The 19,552-nt window shown below is 43.1% G+C and overlaps 1 protein-coding gene across 4 annotated transcripts in view; it reads right to left on the reverse strand.

Moving 5' to 3' along the window:
- FAM171A1 (family with sequence similarity 171 member A1) overlaps positions 1 to 19,552 on the reverse strand; it is a 91,410-nt gene that overhangs the window by 37,294 nt on the left and 34,564 nt on the right. For 2 of the 4 annotated variants that reach the window (XM_049798488.1, XM_049798487.1), the window contains exon 2: positions 491 to 718. The exons of 1 other annotated variant lie outside the window; for it this stretch is intronic. In XM_049798488.1, the coding sequence (XP_049654445.1) occupies positions 491 to 718 (228 nt within the window). Of the gene's footprint in view, positions 1 to 463; positions 719 to 19,552 lie in introns of those variants that run through there. One more of the 4 variants, XM_049798490.1, reaches the window with a different exon arrangement.

A 19,552-nucleotide genomic window follows, 5' to 3' on the forward strand; every position in this document is an offset into this window, starting at 1 on the left:
ATTAAGTTAGAAAAAATCCTTACATCTGGATAACATAACTGCAGATTAAAACTGTCCTATGGACACGGTCAAGAACTGAAAGGCCAGGACTTTTTTTGTACCCTACAGCCTACGGTGCAATAGTTGTTGTTGCACCTTGGGAGAGAAACGAACGAGTACATCACAGCTGCTGAAACAAAGCACTTGGAAACAGAGTTCCCATAAAGAAAAATATCTGGAATAGATTTGTATTTTCTGTGGAGCTGTAAGAGCACCAGCAGTTGTTTGAAAACTGACATAGCACTGTATCAAGGACAGCCAGGAGGAAAGCGAATCCCTGCACAGCCCTGATGGCACAGTTTAACTGAGGAAGAAACCTCGCTTTTTTTTGAAACGCACAGATGTTCTTCCTCCCACCCAGGATCGCAAGCATTAAAACACATCATACAAATCTATGTAAATTCCTTTAGATGCAAAATCTTACCTCAGAACAAAAATAAAGATCTCTTACCAGGCAATCTTACAGGTTTCCATGGTGCAGAATTTGGCACATATGCATGTTTACTAGCAGTCACTATCAGCTGATTGCCCAACTTATACTGAAACTTGAGGAAGGCAGTGCCATCTGCTCCTGAGGTTCCAGATGCAATGGAGATCTGGTTGGTAAAAATCTCAATGAAGGCTTCAGTTACTGGCTGATGTGTGCTGGCATCACTTACATGGACCTTCAGCGTTACTTCTGTAATGACAAACAACCACAGCAATTATCGTCCAAAAAGCTTCTGCAGGAGGCAGCAGTTAGAACATGCTAGCACACCAATGACCAAAAAGACACAGGGCTCAGTGCTAACCTCTGGCACTTCAGTGCCAAGTACGACCCCTTGTCCCGGCCTGCAGTTCTCCATTCTGGGCACTCACTCTTTAGAGACACTGCAAATTCTGCCACAAGCCAGACCAGGTCCTGAATTATTGCCCCACAGCTAACTCCAGCTGTGGAGGCATCTATATTCTACCTACGACCCACATGCAGCTGGGCAGCACATCACCAGGGGCAGGCAATATTCCCTTTGACGGGCAACACGTCAACCTCACAGTAGCATAATTCTAAACGTGTGTGCTATCAAACACCATGTATTAGTCACAGATACCACGGCATCATAACTCTCTGTAAGGCCCCTGCTTTGCTGTACCTCTGCTCCAGCCAGCCTTCTCCACTAGCAGTGGGGAGACAGAAGGGTTGGAAGTGGGCTGTGCTCCCGCCTCACCCCTTCCCCAAAACATTTCTCTCTTCGTGTAGCAGAAGAACAGAGGAAATCTGCTGTGACGGAAGCCCAGGAAGAAAGCGGGCAACGGAGCGGGCTGTGTTACAGTTGGAGATATTGAACCCTGGTGAGAGAGACAGCCCTAGCTGGTACAGCACTTCCCTGGTGATGTCTGACCAAGACGGTGAGATCCCACAGCATCGGGTCCTTGTCCTCAAAGCACAGCATGACTAGGTGGGATGCAGACTGCTAGCAGTGAGGGAGAGAGGAACACTTCCCCCCCGCCTCCGGGTTCCCTGGCCTTTTTTCTGAAGGGGCAAAAATGTCACAGCCCCTAGTGATACCTGCTTGTCAGCCCTGACACTACTGTATTACCTGTCCCCACATACAAGTGCTGGGTATGAGAAGCCAAGAAGTGATAGTTAAGGCAGTCAGGAGAATCATACATCTTGTAGACATGCAGTCAGAAGCTAACACAATGGACTACATTTTCCCTGAGTAATTTGCCGTTTTTCCAGAAACTAATTACTTGTTTAAATGTTTCCAGATGGACAATATTTGTCCACTCCAGGGCACTCCTATGACTAAACCATGCATTGTGTCACCAGGCTTTTGTTACATAAAGCAGAATGGCTTGTGCAAGACAGTCCCTCTGGAAGGCATTCCTCTATATCTATGATTATTTTTCTGCCCCACCAATAGTTCCTCTGCTGCATGCTCTAAAGTAGCAGCTGTTGCCTTTCTTCAATAACTATGACTTAAATGCAATGCTGGGTTGAAAATACCCAGCAACGGTCCAATGCCTCCACCAAGCCACTCCTTGGATTTTTTTCATTTACAGTCACCTTGTTCTCCTAAATGAGTACCTCCCTCCCTCTTGTCTCTTCTCTCCCACTCTCCCCTTTTTCTTGTTCTCGCCCTCATCTTTGTAAATTTTGTTGTTCTTGCATGAAGTCTCCTACCTCAGCTTACTCCATTCCCCAAGGTAGTAGATGGTATTTTGCAAACTCCCTTTTTGTGTCAGCGGAATTCAGTCACTACAAGCAAGATGCTCACACTCCATGTGCAACTCATTTCTTCACGTGCTGCCCAGAAAAAAAAGCATGACCTCCTTTTCACATATATTTAAAAACAATACATTGATTTCTACAGAACACTATTGGTGGTACAGTTCTGTTCTATTCCTACTGTGCGTTAGGATTTTAAGAACTTATTTTGGTGTAAGCCCTGAGCCAGCAAGACATAACACCAAGAACAACAACAAAGAACTTAATGAAATCTCTGTTGTGAATTTCAATAGTGAAATGACACAACGAAGTATGTTGAGAAACGTACTGTAACAATATAAAATTTTAAAAGGATGTCAGGATCTAATACAAAAGTATCAGCACCTCTGTCCTAAGGGCATTTCAGCCAGAAAGATATTGGGCCTTTTTATAAGTGGAGACCTTCTGTCTGAATCCTACAGTACAGAAAATAAAAATATCAAGCAGCCCTGAACAAAAACCCCATTAGAGAAATTCATCATCATTGCAGCCCTCACTTTAGAACTTGGCAATGGAGGATGTCAATTTAGAGGGGATCAGCATGAAATGCTTTCTAGCTATTAAAGATTCTGGACTTGTTCCCAGTTTTGCATTTAGTAGTCAAAGAAAACAACGTATATTGAAAAACAGTGTCCATACACTCTGGTGTACATGTACAGAATGCCTCCTTAGAAACCTTGCCTTGACCACCAAGCAACTTGTGAAATCTTGTGCATATGAAAGGCAGCCACATTAATCAAAGGAACATGTATGTATTTATAAACTGTACATGTATTTACAAATGCAAGGGCAAAAAGCAATATAAAGTTTTATTTTCAAAATGTGCAGGAACAATATGCTTAGATCCAAAGCCAGATAGCTGTGCTGTTAATGTTTCCTACTTTGAATTGCCTAGCAAAGAATGCTGAAGAACAGATGCGGTTAAGAATAATGGGTCATGCATTAAAGAAAAAGCAAGGAAACATGACAAGCTGAACATTGTGGTTAGGAATTTCAGTACCATGACAGTTTAGCCTTTTCTAAAACAACCACATATAAGAAGGAACCAAGGAGCTCTGGAATATTAAATACTAATCAAGGAAGAAGATAAGAAAAAACCAGAAGTATCAAATCTATTTAATTTCTTATAGACACCCAAAATTCTAGAGTAGAGACTACTACTAAAATTGATCAAGGGACAAAGACTGATAAAGAAAAATCTTCCTGTATACACAAGTCCAGCTGTCTCTTCCCAAACAAGAGAGCTAGCCATAGGTATCTCTGGTAGGAAATTCCTTTATCCTTCACTCTATAGCTATATAAGGACTTCTGTCTGCACCCTTCTCTCTTTCTGATATGGAAGGATAAGGGTTTCCAAAATTCTGTTTCCAAAGAGAAACAACAAAGGCCATCACCCAAGATGGAAGGCTGATATCCTGAAAGGCAACAGACTGGAACTGCTGTTCCAAACCACGGTCCCTAGATTAGACACTGGGCTTTTTTTTCTCCTCCTTTTTAATATTTAGACTTGTCTTTTCCTGAGAAGATAGAGAAAATCCTAGCAGCCTGAACAACTCTAATTCCTTTTCATGTGTTATCTTCCCTGACATACGTGTGAAATATACACAACTTGCTTAATTCAGGGCTTTCTCCCACGCAACAGCTCCTTTTTCTTCTTATCTAACGCAGCAGTGAAGTCATGAACACTAAACCTGCATTATCACAGTAATTTCCACAGCAACAGAATGATTACAAGCTTTAAACTGGAGAGAAATTGTTGAAGAAAACCTCCTCTCAAACAGTGAGAGCAATGAGAACAATCTATAAAGAGAGACTACTATGAAAACTTAAAGCTATACAGTAAGTTTCAGAATTGTTAGGAGATACTCAGGCACTGAGAAGAACAGGAGGACTGAAGAAGGGAAAGAAGAGAGCAGAGTAAGGACAGCAAGTGATCCAGGATCAGTCTGACCTCAAATTAATAGTGAGGTCTTAGACCAAAGCATTAGGTATGCTAAGAGAAGTATTTAATCAGAAAAAGCTGCCTAGAAGACTCATTATTAGCTAAGGAATAGAGTCTTTAAAGTATCTGTCAAACTTTTTAGTTAGTACTCTCAGCAAAACAGTGGGAATAAAGCAGATACAGTATTCCTGAGTTTTACAGCCTACCACAGCAAGGAGCTCACACAGAATTGAAGACACAGGGACTCAGAGAAGGAAGGACGTCTGCAGTAAGGGGGCAACACGACAGAGGCAGAGAGAACCGAAAGCCCTGCAGATGAACTCCGAGACTGAACTGCTAAAGAGGAGCGTGCTTCATTCTTCCACAGATTTGTGAGACTGTTGTGCTTTCTATTATTTACTACAGCAGGAATATTCAATTCCTAAGTTCAGAAAGAGCTTTGCTCCGTGCTGCTAGTGAGGCCCTGGAGGAAGGAAGGGGACATAAAGGTGCACGGTGCCGAGGTTTCCTCACCCCGGAGCAAAGCAGAGACAGCTGAGGTGACAGACCCCGGCACTGATGAATTCGCCCCGGGCAGGTGTGATCTCTCCACCTCCCCAGACAGGCCAGCCACATTCAGGACAGGCCATGCCTGAGCCGACAGCCCCCTCTAATACGCCTGGCTCCTGAGCAGCGTGGTGTGAATGTGACTCTTTCAGACCTGGGCTGTCTGGCGCGTGGCTCCCAGTTGGCTTGCAGCACAACACAGGTGGGGGGCACAGGTCGAGCTGGAGTAGTCTGCCAGCACCACTAGCGGATGCCCTGCCATTATATTCCTACAGGAATGTTTCATGTCCAAAGCAACAGCTACTTATGATAACTGTTCATTTCCAGGAGATAAACCACGGGGAAAGATATCCTGGATATCTGGATGGGCAAAAAGACTCTCTGTCCCTGTCTAAAAGTGCAGCTAGGAATGGGCCACTCGTAAATGTTAAATAGTGCAAGCCATCTGGGAAACCCTGCAACTCAGCTTCAAGAACCCCAAAGCCAAGTGGGAAAAGGACGTTAGTGGGAAAACAGCAAATACAGAGGTACATTCCACAAAGAGATCAAGGTTGTGCTACGTGTATGCTCAAGCAAGCAAGTCTAGCCTAAATCTCTTTTCTTGTAGTTATATTCCTTTGTCTTCTTTCAGCAATCACATCTCACTTGTTTTTCAAACAAGCACAAACCAAAACTACCAGTTAGAGTGAAAACAGCAGCTTAAGTGTAACTCCCTCCCAGTTTTCTAGTACTAATTTTATTGTCAGCTATATAAAAAAACCCCAGCATCTCCAAGGTTATAATTTGGGAAAGTGAAATAAAAAAAGACAAAAAAACCCCTTACATGTTAGCATTCCAATCCAGAATCCCATCTGTCTTCTTAATCTGATTTTTGAGATTTTACTAAGCCTAAACTTTCTCTGCGCACTCCTTCCTGTGCCATCTGCTTTACGAACCACACTGCCTCCTCTGAAATACAAGAAACCTTAAGACGACTACTTCTGCAGTTGCAACCCCTCTTAGACTCACAACTGCTCTTTATATTGGTGTGAACTCCCAGTTTGGGAACAGTTTCCTTCAGAACTGGAATCATCAGCGCCGACTTCTATAACCAAACTCCTGAAAAGTCAAAAGCACTGGTTTGAGGTTGTGTTTTGTTTTTTTTTTAAATAAGCCAGTAGTGTTACATAGAAAGAAGAATCCTAAGAGATCTGAGTGATGGCACACTGTCAGATCTCAAACACCGAAATAAACAGAGAAAAGTTATGACACAGATTGGAAGTCAAAGATCACAATCTTATTTAGATCCCAATCCTGCAATTTGGTTTCTGTGCACACACCCCTCTGTCAGGCAGACTCCCACTGGCGTCTGCTGGACAGATGATCTCTTTGGGGAACTGGCTGACACAGGCAGCCGTTATCACTTATCTTTTCCTCTGGGGGTCCCCTATCCATGGACAATGTCAGGATATTACCAAAGAAAGAGATATTTAAATTATCTAGGGTTTGATTAGAGAAAGAAAACTTCCTGCTCATTTAAAAAATGCCATTATGAACTTTATTTAAAATTGTATCCTCTGCTCTGATTGAGCTTACTGGCAACACGCCTGGTTTTGAATCCTACATGCCAAAAGGATAAGCCTTTCTGCCTCTCAACCTTTCGCCCATGTCCTCAGCCAAACAACAGGATTTTCATTTATCTAAAGGAAAAAATTTTCCTAGAAAAATGAGTGTTCCTCATCCTCTAGCCACAGATGCCAACTTAAGCATTTGCATATCGTCCTATCTTTCTGATGTACTGCACCAAGAAAGCTCTACTGACAACCATGCTTCAAAATAGTAGCAGAGTAACTTCATATGAAGAAACAGGAAATGCATACATAAAATCCCTCCAGAAGCACACAGACTCTGAACTTCATTGATGTCGTCACCTGAAAAGTAAGTTCACAAGTACCACCTCAAATGGCAAACTAGGTGTGCTTGTAGAAGATTCAGAACAAAGACGACGACATCCTCTGTTCAGAACACGTTACAGGAACACCAGTGGTGCTACACAGCCTTCCCCTTCACCACAGGTGACCAAGGTTTCAACTGGGGTGAGCGTCTGCCACTGATTTCCAGGGAACCCGGCCATGCAGAGGGTGGGATGCGGGAGTTCTGCTTCTGCTCGTTGGCTGTTCAGCGATTCTTGAGATTATACCAGGGCTGCTGCCATCCCTACCATCAAGCAGAAAGTTCCTTACTTCTGTCCACAGCACTGGTCAGAACTTTAGTAAGGACCACACAACAGGGCTTAGTTCTCAGACCCAGACTTCAAGGATTTAGAAAGTAGAGGGGTTCAGAGAAGAGCCACATAAAAATCCAGAGGACAGGGAAGCAGCCTTAGGACTGGCCATCTGAAGAACCCGACCTCTTCAGTTATTGCAAGAGAAGGCTGGATCACTGTGCTTAACAGGGAAACTGCAAAAAACAAGTCAGCTGAGGACCTTTAGTCTTGCTGACAGAGATGCAGTATGACCCAACAGCTGTATGCTGAACTTAAGCAAATTCAGGTGTCATTTCTTAGCAACAAGAGAACAGCTTACTAGATGGCAGATTCACTCATGCTGACAAACTATGGGAAGATTTCTTTTCTTTTTTTTTTTTTTTTAAATAGCTTTAACTATAGTTCTAGGCGTTTAACTAAGGCTTACAATTAATGTTTAATTCTAGAGTTAAGAGAAATAATGTTTGATTCTAGAACATTTACGAAGCCAGTGAAAATGGTTGTCTGTAGTGCTTCTTTTTAGCACTGCAATCTGAATTTGCTAAACACTTTTCTGCTTTGCAGGTCATGGGGAAGACTATCAGCATGGTCCTCTGCACACTCTGAGCACTTACAGTGTGATGACTATAATTAACTCTCACACCTCAGAAGTCAAGAAGGAACGTTTTTCCCCAAGCGCACAACTGACTCTGATTTCTGAGTTTTTCTTTTATTCCTAGAGATCTGATGCAATGGGAACTGCATAGTCCAGTCTCTTAACTGGTGCAGAAAAGCCCCTCTGTGATGCCCAACCAATGCATCTTGCTCACCTATCTCACTGGGCGAGGAGGATCTGAGGCTGCGGAAAAGGCTGCTCTCAGGTGGCACTTGAGGGTTGTTTGCCTTTCTCTGCAGCACAGTTTGGTTCATCTGCATTTCTCATCTCTGCACTCCTTGCCACTGCAAGTGCCTTAGGCATTGCTGGCACTGTGGCTGGTTCCTCTAGTACGCAAGGACTGAACTTCCAGGGGACTGAAATGATTTATCTTAACCAAAATAATTGGACTCGATCCCCAACATTCAAATAAAGCACAGTGGTCTGTAATATGAAGGTCAGGCAGGTGCCCTATTTGCCTCTTCAGGTTTAAAATCTATTGAAGAAAGCATTTGGAAACTAAAATGATAAATACATTAGTTTATCACAAAATACATTATCTCCTAGTGATAATGCACACAAATTTTAATAAAATGTCACAAAAGGAAATCTAGTATAAGAACTAGAGCAATTTATGCTATCTCCAGTGACAACCAGACTACTACACAACCATGTACTCAAGGGGGAGGGAGGGGCAGTTAAAGGATAATAAAATAAAGACATTCATCACACAACTGTCCAGCATTTAAAAGGGGATTTGCATATCCTGACCTGCTAGGGCCTTGAGCATTACCACCAAAATTAATTTATTGGAAAAAAAGGTAGGAACTTGCTTTAATTAAAAAAGTGAGAGCTATATGCATAATGCCCAGATGAGACTCTGATACCCTATTGTTAAGCGATTAAACGAGCATTTATAATTAAGTTGAAACTCACACGGCTATGAAACTCATGAATAGCAATAGTTGCATTAACAGGTTTGCCTTTGATCTCTACAGGAGCTGTGCATGACACAAACTAATTTCATTTCCAAACCTCGCCTTTTAGACATGGAATTATATAAAGATACTGTCATGGAGCGCAGATGGAAGTTGAGTTTCAAAGCTTTAGCTTGCCACACGCATAATGCATTCTTTACAAGACATGAAAAAGTAATCCCTGCTTAAAACCCTCTTTTTTTCCTAATAGAGTCCTTTGAAACTCTGTTTTGGAGATCAATATGGAATGAAAAGTTAATGCACCGATATTTTTCAGTTGCTGAGCATTAGAGTTCTCCACTGACTCAAACGAGACCACAGCTGATTTTGCAACATCAGCTCTGAGGATAACAACACATTGAGCTCAGCCACTGCACAGCTCGCAGGGATTTTAAGCCAACTTTATACCTACTGTATCACCAGTCTAGTTTGGGGGAGGGTGGAAAGGGAAAGCTTGGATTTGCTTAGCCATGAATGGATGTGTTACATTTTCTTGGAAGAACTTATTCCTAATGCCATTAATAACGGTATGCGTCTGATGAAAACAATTTAAAGCAGATGTATTCTATGTTTAAAGTGAACCGGTGTATGTGCAGTGGGGCAGGGAGGAGACAAGCACCTTTTTTTGCTTATTTCCAAGTAGCTTCAATCTTAGGTTTAATCTCTACTTATTTCCAAAACCTGTTGTGAAAGCAAAGCTAGATGTCACTTTGGAAGAGTGTATTTTTACTTGAATTGTCTTTTTTTTAAAAAAAACAAACCACTGTAAGAATTCAAACAAATCCAACTCAAGTGACTCTACATTGCAGTCTGCAGCATGGTCTTCCCCTTTCATCTCAGTACTCCACTGATGTAAGCAAATGCAGGTACAGAGGCAAATTCTTGCCTTAAAATTTTATCTAGGCACTCTCAAGTTTTTTTCCAAATAACTAAGTAGTCAATTTATATTCACTTCATTCCTTGAAGTGGTTATCCCCAGCTGGCACACAGGAAAACTAAGCATAGGTGAAACTACACGTGGTAACCACCTCATTCCTCCAGCCCAGCCAGCACAAGCAGAGAGTTCTGCAGGGTGATGAGGAGTTCGGCGCTGTGCTCAGCTACTCCAGGGCAAAATCAGGAGCATCCCTTCCCCTCCCACCTCCATGACTCAGCTGGGGACTTCTGCTCCTTCTCTTGTGCTGCTCTGCTGCTCCTTGGACCTGTCACCGTGTCAGTTCCATTTACTAATCCAGCACAGCACCAGCCTAACAAAACGAGCAGCTTGTTGCCAGGTTATCAGGTTGAACTGCTGAAGCAATGCAGCCCCAAGTGCCAAAATCAGCAGAATGGGCAGGTGTGGGGGCAAAGAGGCATGAAGTCTTCTGGCCAAGTGCAACACCCGTGAAGAAAAAGAAGGGAATCAGGACCATTCCTGCTGGTTCAGGGGCAATTAGGTCAGCTCAAGCTGTACCACTGAACCGCACCCCGAGAGTCCTTCTCAAGTAACCGCACCCCTACGGTCACTTTGGAAGACTGCCCGACTTAGACAAGCTTTAGGTCAGTATTTGACGTGAACAGTTGCAGTAGACCTTTATTCTGTGTTAGTCCCAAATCCCAAACTGAATCCCAAATAACTTCCTGACTACAGTACTTCTACCACTGCCTATGGGCACCGCAGCAGTAAAATCTCCTGGCTCCATAAGGATAGGATGCTTGTGACAATGCCAGAGAAGGGTTTGATTTGAAGCAGTAAGGACTTTTGCACGGGCACTATGCAGAGTTTACAACCGCTCTTGAAAAACCTCTACAGCTACAGTTGGCATTTCTGTCTGGGTGGAGGGAGGAGGTTACTGCTGGTTCCTCCTGACCCTAAAAAGCATGCTTTCATTAACATCTCTACAAGCCAGTTACTGTGACTTCTGTTCCTCTCGCTATAGCACCAGGATTAACCGCTCCACAACTTACCTATATTGAAACTTTCTTATCCTCCAGAAATATTTATTATATTTCCAAGTTTTTGAGATTTTTCTGTTCAAAACCATGTTTATATTTGCTCATTTGGAATAACTAAAAAAACACCTGTGATCTAGGTCATCTTCTAGATAACGCATAAAGACTTTAAATAAAACAGGACCTGCTACAGTTGCCTTCATCCTAACACTGTAAAGCATCCCCAGCTTGACACACGGTCATTTGTCATTGCCCTTCGTTTACCCCTTCATCCAATCTCAGTCACACAGAAGAAGTCTTCTAATCCAAGTCAATTAATTTTTCAATGAATATTTTTGAACCAGGCTGCTGTACTGTCTATATTTCACCAGTGATGACTGCATATATATGCAGAGCATAACAACTGACTCAGCAACCAAAACTTGCTTCAGTTTAAATTATCATAGCAGCCATGGTGATCTTAATTCTTGGCAGCAGATTAATTTTAGGGCTGGTAAGATTTCATAAGAAAAAAAATTCTAATCAGACTAAAATTGTGATTTTTAAAAAGTTGCTTTCTATTCCCCTACACTGGAAGTCAATTATGTAAATCAGAAGTTATTGGCTCTTCCACAAATTCACAATCATAATTGGAAAGTACAGTTATAGTTACACTTGCAACATTCATCTTTCTACAGACTCATTTTATGTAAAAAACACAAAGCGACAACAACCAGGGTTTTAATATGCTGCTCACCCAGCTTATATTGCTTTCCATGATTGGGAAGGACACTGGAGCATGCATTTGCATTTTTTGGTCACCTTGCAGCTCTGATTCCCAGTGGTGCTTATCACAGTCCCATGAGTACCACTGTAGCTAAGAGACAAAGGTTTTTAACCTGGAAGTCCGTGGTCCAGGCTTTGGGAAGGGTGTGCAAGTGACTTGGAGAAGCATGTTCGTTTAGGTTGTATAATTGCCTACCTAAGGGGGTGTATTGGTTTTGTTTGGAAAGGTTTTGGTAGCGGGGGGGGGTTACAGGGGTGGCTTCTGTAAGAAACTGCTGGAAGCTTCCCCTGTGTTCGAGAGAGAGCGAGCCCATATTAGGCCGGCTCTGAGACGGACCCGCCGCCGGCCAAGGCCGAGCCAATCAGTGATAGTGGTAACGCCTCTGTGATAACATTTTTAAGAAGGAAAAAAAAGTTGGGACGGAGAGAAACTGCCGCCGGAGTGAGGAGTGAGAACATGTAAGAGAAACAAGCCTGCGGACACCAAGGTCAGTGCAGAAGGAGGGGGAGGAGATGCTCCAGGCGCCGGAGCAGAGAGTCCCCTGCAGCCCGTGGGGAAGACCCTGGTGAGGCAGGCTGTCCCCCTGCAGTCCAGGGAGGTCCACGGTGGAGCAGATCTCCACCTGTAGCCCGTGCAGGACCCCACGCCGGAGCAGGTGGGTTCCCGAAGGAGGCTGTGACCCCGTGGGAACCCCGCGCTGGAGCAGGCTCCTGGCAGGACCTGCGGATCTGTGGAGAGAGGAGCCCACGGAGCAGGTTTTCTGGCAGGACTTGTGACCCCGTGGGGGACCCGCGCTGGAGCAGTGTGCTCCTGAAGGACTGCACACCGTGGAATGGACCCACGCTGGAGCAGTTCGTGAAGAACTGCAGCCCGTGGGAATGGCCCACGTTGGAGGAGTTCGTGGAGGACTGTCTCCCGTGGGTGGGACCCCACGCTGGAGCAGGGGAAGAGTGTGATCAGCCCTCGTCCTGAGGAGGTGAAGCGGCAGAAAATAACGTGTGATGACCATAAACCCCATCCCTGTCCCCCTGTGCCGCTGGGGGGGCTTGGTGGTGAAATCCGGGAGGGTAGTTGTGCCCGGGAAGAACGGAGGGGTGGTGGGAAGGTGTTCTGAGATTTCATTTTACTTCTCATTACCTTGCTCTGGTTGATTTGTAATAAATTGAGTTAATTTTGCAAATTGAGTCTGTTTTGCCGGTGACGGTAATAGTGAGTGATCTCTCCTGTCCTTATCTCGACCCGCGAGCCTTTTGTTATATTTTCTCTCCCCTATCCAGCTGAGGATGGGGGAGTGATAGAATGGCTTTGGTGGGCACCTGGTGTTCAGCCAGGGTCAACCCATCACAGGGGGGCCTGTAGGGGATGGCACTCTGCTGCAGGACTCTTGCGGTTCACAAATCAAAACGTTGAAAACCAACGAACCATAGCAGAAATGGCTGATCAAACAAATTGGTGAATTACCTGCTCTCTTCAGAGATAAACCTCAATGTAAAATGCTGTGACTGGCCAATAAACGACGGAAGAAGGCTGAGAGGAGATGGGCAAGGGCGACATGCCCTGAAGCTCAGGCAATTAATGCAGGGTGTGACTGACCACAGTTGCCGCAAACAGAGCTGACTTTATCTCAACACAAATGGGACTGGAGGGCGGCCTTTGTTCATGTAAAATGAACAGCTATGTCTGTTGAGTGGATCAACTGACTACACCACAGCAGAGTGGAGCAAATCTTTCCCCGGAGTTCATTAAGAGTGAGAAAGTCTCCCAGACCAGCACGGGGAGGGTGTGTGTACGTGGCTCAGCCTAGCATAGAGTATAGAAACCGAACAACTAACAACAGAAATAAATAAATTTGAAGAGAGCAATGGGCTTGAGCTGATTTCAACCCACACATTCCTTCTCGGTAGCTAGTGACGCCCAGCATCGTGGCAGTGAGCAAATTATAGAGATCAGCAACAGGTATCACGCAGTGGTGTTGTGATTGAACTGTTATTGCCATTGCTGTTTCCTATTTGCTAAGTGCAAATTACATTGGTATCATGATGTCAGTGTATTTTGTATCAATGTGCTAAATGAAAAAACCCCATGTAACATTAAATATCTTCAGAGAAGTACATTTGATATTAAACATTATACCCACCACATGTGGTCTACCTAAAAGAGTCCGGTCAGAGTACAGGGCTCTGACAAATGCTCATAATGCTTGTATTATTTACTAGTTTGTCCATTTGCCAAAAGAAAGAAGTTATTGCTTACACTCTGGCATAAACCCATTTTAGATATAGCTGTAAACATCACTCTGCTCAAGCTCTCTCCCACAGCACAGAATCCCTCAAATTCTTTCATTATACCTCTTCTGTTTCTTATACTCGCGCTGCAAAACACGCATCTGTTTAAAAGTAACACTATCACGAAGGGCTGCTGGCATTTTTAGTTTGACAAATACATCCACTTCCCCATTAACAAGCAGATATGTAGAACTGAAAACATTCCAGTGGTGCGCTCTGCTTCCTCGGCACAGACAGCAACACGAATATTTTGTCAGCCATTTAGTCTATGCATTAAGCAAGCATTTTAAAGTATTATACTGGTTTAAACAAACAGCTGTATGTTTGGAAAGTGATCTACTGTGTGCAAGCAACGTTTAAAGGGGAAGCAGGAGGAAGGAGTTTCTAAATAACCAAATCATACAGACTCTAAACTTATACACAGAAGCTGTATTAACAGGATGTGCTGGAGGAATTTGCTGGGAAGCAAATAAAAAAGTACAAGACCAATAATCAACTTCTGAAAGGGTAAAATATACTTTATTATGTTGTGCCTAAGATGAATATAAGGTTAGCAGATGAAGGGTTCATGTATGTTATGCACACATGTATGTAAGCTAAATTAAACTGAAAATACAAGGTACAGCTAATCACACTAAAAATGACAGCATTTACTTAAAAGTTTCCTCAACGCTATCAGTCCATATCACTGCCCTGAAACCCATTCTAAGAAGTCTACAGATACTTTCCTGAAGTTAAGAAAATATGTATTTCACGCAGTGGTATAATCTTTCTGTTTGTTTGTTTGCAGTTAATTCTGTTCTCACACTTACAAATGAACTGTTAAGAAAAATAACAGTATACAGCAGTTAACCAATACATTAAAGGAACAAGCCAAATAAATTTAAAACCTATTCTACCATATTTAGTCATAAATACAATTCCAGTGAGTACTACAGGAGTGCTAACCACCTTGTAAATATGTAAAATAGAGATACAGAATCCTCATCTTTCCTTCTGAGATTAACAGCTGTAGGAAATCTATAAATACCAATTTTTAGCAATACATTCAGTGTCATTTCATGCTACATATTATTTTATTTGACAACCACGTCTCTGAACTACTATACACTTAATTTTAAAATTCAGGTAATTTCAACATGTCCTGGGATTTGGGAAATTAATATTCCACAATACAAAAATAAGGTATTCTTCCTGCTTTGCTGAGCATATGTTCTAAATCAAAATCGCTCTTCACTTTTTTTTCCCTCTTCATATTAGGCCCTGGGAAAAAAAAACCAACACACAAACCAATAGACGTGTGTGTGCATACACACACTCTCAACCCGCAGCAAGCAGTTTTACAGGAAAGCTGATGTATTTATTTCAACAACTGGTCTTGTTCTCTTGAGGTTACGAAATTACTTAAGGGAAGAGTAAAAGGACAGGAGATTGCTATTATTGCTCAAAGCCCGCCCAAATTCCCAGGCAGCCTTGTACTACCATAACAGCATAACGGAGACTTCTAGACATCAGCTGGCAGAGCACAATATGCATCATTTTAAAGAGCATACAAAGTAGAGAGGTTAGGAAATCTGGCAGCACTCATCCAGTAGGAATTGGATGTCTACTCCAAGGATGCTGACAATCAGCTGAGTTGCCTTAGATATTTACAAAGAGAAAAAGACTCCGGGTCCACTGCTCTAGTACAGTATCAGCCAACGCAGCACAGCAAAACAGTGATAGTTCTGACTCTATGTAGTTACAACAAAATTATACAGGCATGTTGACATCATCTACCCACATACATGTGGATGCAGTATAGGAGAGACAAAATAATTAAAAATCAAATTGCCTTAAGTGGCAACATAAAACAGCATATCTGCAGACACAAGATTCACCCAGAAATGACTGAGTTATGCTAAAGCCAAGATGTTCAATGTGAGCAAGGATTTTAACTTCGGCTTTGGACCATTCAATCAGATACTCCTATCTGAGTGGGTAGTTACATAAAGAAAAATTTCGGCAAGTAACAATCATTAATAGATAATGTGAATGAAACAACCTTTAATATTTGAACTTTAAGTTCATCTTTCTAGCCATTAAATGAGTAATAAAATTGGGCTGAAATTATTTTGTGGTTATATTCACATGGACCACAAAATACTTGGGATCGCAAATAGCAGATAACATGCAAGATAATCACTCAGCTAAGCATAGACACTCATAGTGTATAGAAACTCATTTAAAACATGGTGATTCTTGTGTTACCTGCAGTACCAAAGCCAAGCAAAACACATTTCGTATTCTTTTAAATTGGTATGCTTACATATAAAATATTGCTGCCTACTTTGGAGGCTGCTTTTGAAATTCATTTTTGTTACTGCCACGTTAAAACTGCAGTGAGGTGGGTGGAATTTCTTAAAAATCTCTTTTCAACTAGGAACCTCAGCAAACTTATTTTCTAGAGCCACTGCTCCTGTTACCTTGGTAGGAGGGACTCTTAGAAAATCAAATAGGTACCTGTGAAGCACAGTGGGTGAGATTTCATGATTCACTTAGGGATGCAGTGCTAAACTTGCCGTCAACACAGACAGAGGTAGGAGCAGATGGCTTTGTGGGCCACATGCTACTCTTGCACCATGCTTATCCTTTTCCGCAAATTAGAGGTGTTTCCTGGCAAAATGCCCTGGGGACTACCTGCTACATGAGCCATAACAAAGCCTGGACTCTGAAGATGTGGCCTTGGCCTTGATAGTTCTCTTGTTTCTGCTGCCCAGGCTATGTCAGGGGGCATGGGGAAAGGGTCTGCGAAAGGCAGCTGTGCTCCAAGCCAGGAAGCCTCTCTGACTGGCAGGGCACTTGCAGAGCATCTTCACCGGCCTAGGCTCCTGGTGCAGCGTAAGAAGGTGCTCAAGGCCGATGGTGTCACCCAGGAATCCCGGTCTGGGTTATTTTCCACTCTCATTTGGCTTAAAACCACCACCTCTTTGGCCTGATGAGCTACTGCTGAAATAACTTGGACGAGATGACATGACTTGTTTAGTACCTCAGCTATGAATTTTCAGAGCTGTTCGTCAAACATCTTGCTTCATATTTAGGTACCTTTGCCCTGCTGTCATCCCACTCCAAAACTCCATCGCTTAGTAATACACGTTTTTTTAAACAAGAAAAAATAGAAAGCTGTGCTAGAGGTAAATTCAGTCAAGTGATTAAGTTTAAAAACCGGAAAGAAATGCATTTACACTAGAGCAATATGTCTTGTTTAAACTTAAGTTTATTTAAGTAGCAGTGATAGCAAATTATAACAAATACATTTAAATAGCAGACCTGCCACTGTTAAAAAAATCCCAACAAAGCACATATATTTTACTTTTGGCGCTCTCTGCAAAACTTTGGGACAACCCATCCCAATTTTCACATAAGATCGTGCCAATCTGTAAAGAAAAAAAGGTTTCAGAAGTTCATCCTACAAAATGCACAGAAATTTGAAATTGCTTTTTAAATTAAGACTGCTCATTTTTCAACAGCTTCATTGCAACCCTTGCTACTTTGCTCCCAAAAAGAGTCCTCTTGAACACATGTATCCTTTTCAGATCACTTGTTACAGTGACAGTAGGCACCCTGATTCCAGCAAGTGTAGCAGCTCAGTTCTGAAGTTACCAAACCTTTTCCCCAAATCAATTAAATCGAGAGTTAAAAGAAGCTCACAAAATGAGGTAGCACAATATTTTGAATATCTGGAACATGGTATGATCATAAAGTTCAGAGCAGCAGGAAGGCCCCTTGGTACAGGGGCTCCAGAGTTAACCCATGAGGCTTACCAGTGTTACATTGGCTTTTTTACTGTTACTGGATTTTTTAATATCTTTAATAAGATCCATAAAAGCAAAAAGGCTAAAAACTATTGCTGAATGATGAAGGAAGTCTATTAAGACAGCAGCAGGGTTGCTTCTTGGTTTGGGGTTCTTAAGGAACAGATACAGACTCTATTTAGAAAAAGGAGCTCCAAACTCAGAGAAAGAAAAATAGTGCACTAACAGAAGGTGAAAATATAATGAAGATAGGGGGGCATCTAGCTTTTGCATGAGTTAAATTAAAGCCTATGAATAAATTCCTTCTAACAATTTGTTAGCTTGCAGAGGATCTACACAATGTTTCATTTTCAGTGGGACTTTCACCTCCTATTAGGTAAAAAAGATGAGTGAATGCACCCTTGCGAAGGGAAAGGCTTTTGGGCTGAGTTGGGGTGGGCAGTAAATGGACTTTAACACCACAGGCACAGACAACTAACACAGCTGGGAGGCCACCGGGTTACCTGCCATGTCTGTCAGCTGGGTAGGATGGGAGGGGACAGGAAGACATGGGAAGAGGTGGACAGTCTCCATCCACTGCAACAAGGAAACGAGAATGAGAAGAGATGCTTATGGGAAAGTCACAGGTCTGCAGATGCTGTCCCTCTGTCTTGCTGGAGTATTTAAAAAAATAAGCATTTTTCTCCCTCAAAACCAGTATCTCCTTCCTTTGTAAGTCTTTATCATATTCCAGTAATTCCCATCAGGTCTAGACTGACTGTTGCAATTTGCTCTTACTTGGACTTGCCTTAAAATTGATCCAAAAGTATCAATAGAAGATGCAAAGAAAATTTTTCCTTGGTGCAGTAGTGAGAGAATAACACCTACGCCATGCCACAGGCCCTGCTCTCTGATACACCCATTGCATCCCTTTCCTCACCTGCCAAGTTCTTCAGGACTGAGGTGTAAGGCAGTAGAGGCAACGCAAAGCTATGTTCCCCACAGATAGCAAAAAGGCAGCTGGGCTTCCTTAGTGCTCTGCTGGGGGGGCTGCCCCATCCCCCATCGTTGGGCCTACACACTTCATTGACATCATCCAAGATTCACTCCTCTTCCAGCACGTCCACCCCAGATACTGCCAACATCTGCTTCGGGCCAGAACACCTTGGCCTTTTGACTCCCATTTCCCCTTTCTCTTTGGGATCATTTGCTATGTTTTATTTATTACAGCAGCTGGCTGTTCAAGTTTAAGATCCTCCTACGCATGTGGGGTTTGTATATGCAAAGTATCATCTCCCCCTGGATGTGGGAGTATTGGGACAAAAAAAAAAAAAAGAAAAAAAAAAACAAAAACAAAAAAAACCAAAAAACGCTGTTGAGTATTTCAGGCTGTTCCCTTTGACTTGCACAGGACTACGTTACTGCTGTGGCCCAAGCTGTTTCGGTCCAAGGGCTGTACACAGCCGTGCTGTCGTGGAGCCAGGTCGCAGAACAGGGCAGCTCTGCTCAGCAGCCGAGTTACTCTTCTGCCCACCAGGTCATTTTGGCCTCTTATCTCCCACAGATACCACCCTCACCCTACCATCTCAGGGCTGTCAGCTAGCGGGTAAGGAAGTGATGTGGAAAGGGGAGAAAAAATAATCCAAGTCTCTGCCTTCTCCGTTCGCAGCAGTCAAGACAGGCTCTAAGAGATACAAACACTTCTCTACCCACACACTGTGCTCTGATGCTGCTCAGGGACTGCAGGAATATTACACCCTTCTATCCCTCCCTCCCTCCCTCCAGAGGCACAGAGTGACTCATACAAACATTGACTGCACATCATGCAAGCCTCAAAACCAGCAGCAGGGTATGGGGGGTGAGGGGAAGGTATATCAAACAGCATGCCCTGAAACCATCTGAGTTGTGCAAAACCACCAACTCCAGTCTTCTGCTATGGGACCTAGGGAAATTTCTTGGCTCTCAGGTCTGTATGCACTGCTTCGACAGATCCCAGTCCCATGCTGGGAGGAAACCTAGGACTTCTGCAGCTTGCTTTCCACAAGATGAAATTTTGGAATAGCTCTAACCCATCTGTGTCCCACCCCAGCCAGAACTGCAAGGCACATGGTAGAGCCCTCTCCCTCTGAAGCTTTGGCATAGCCTGTGTGACAGCACTCAGCATC

This window comes from Accipiter gentilis, chromosome 4 (genome assembly GCF_929443795.1).
Source record: "Accipiter gentilis chromosome 4, bAccGen1.1, whole genome shotgun sequence".
Lineage (NCBI taxonomy): Eukaryota > Metazoa > Chordata > Aves > Accipitriformes > Accipitridae > Astur > Astur gentilis.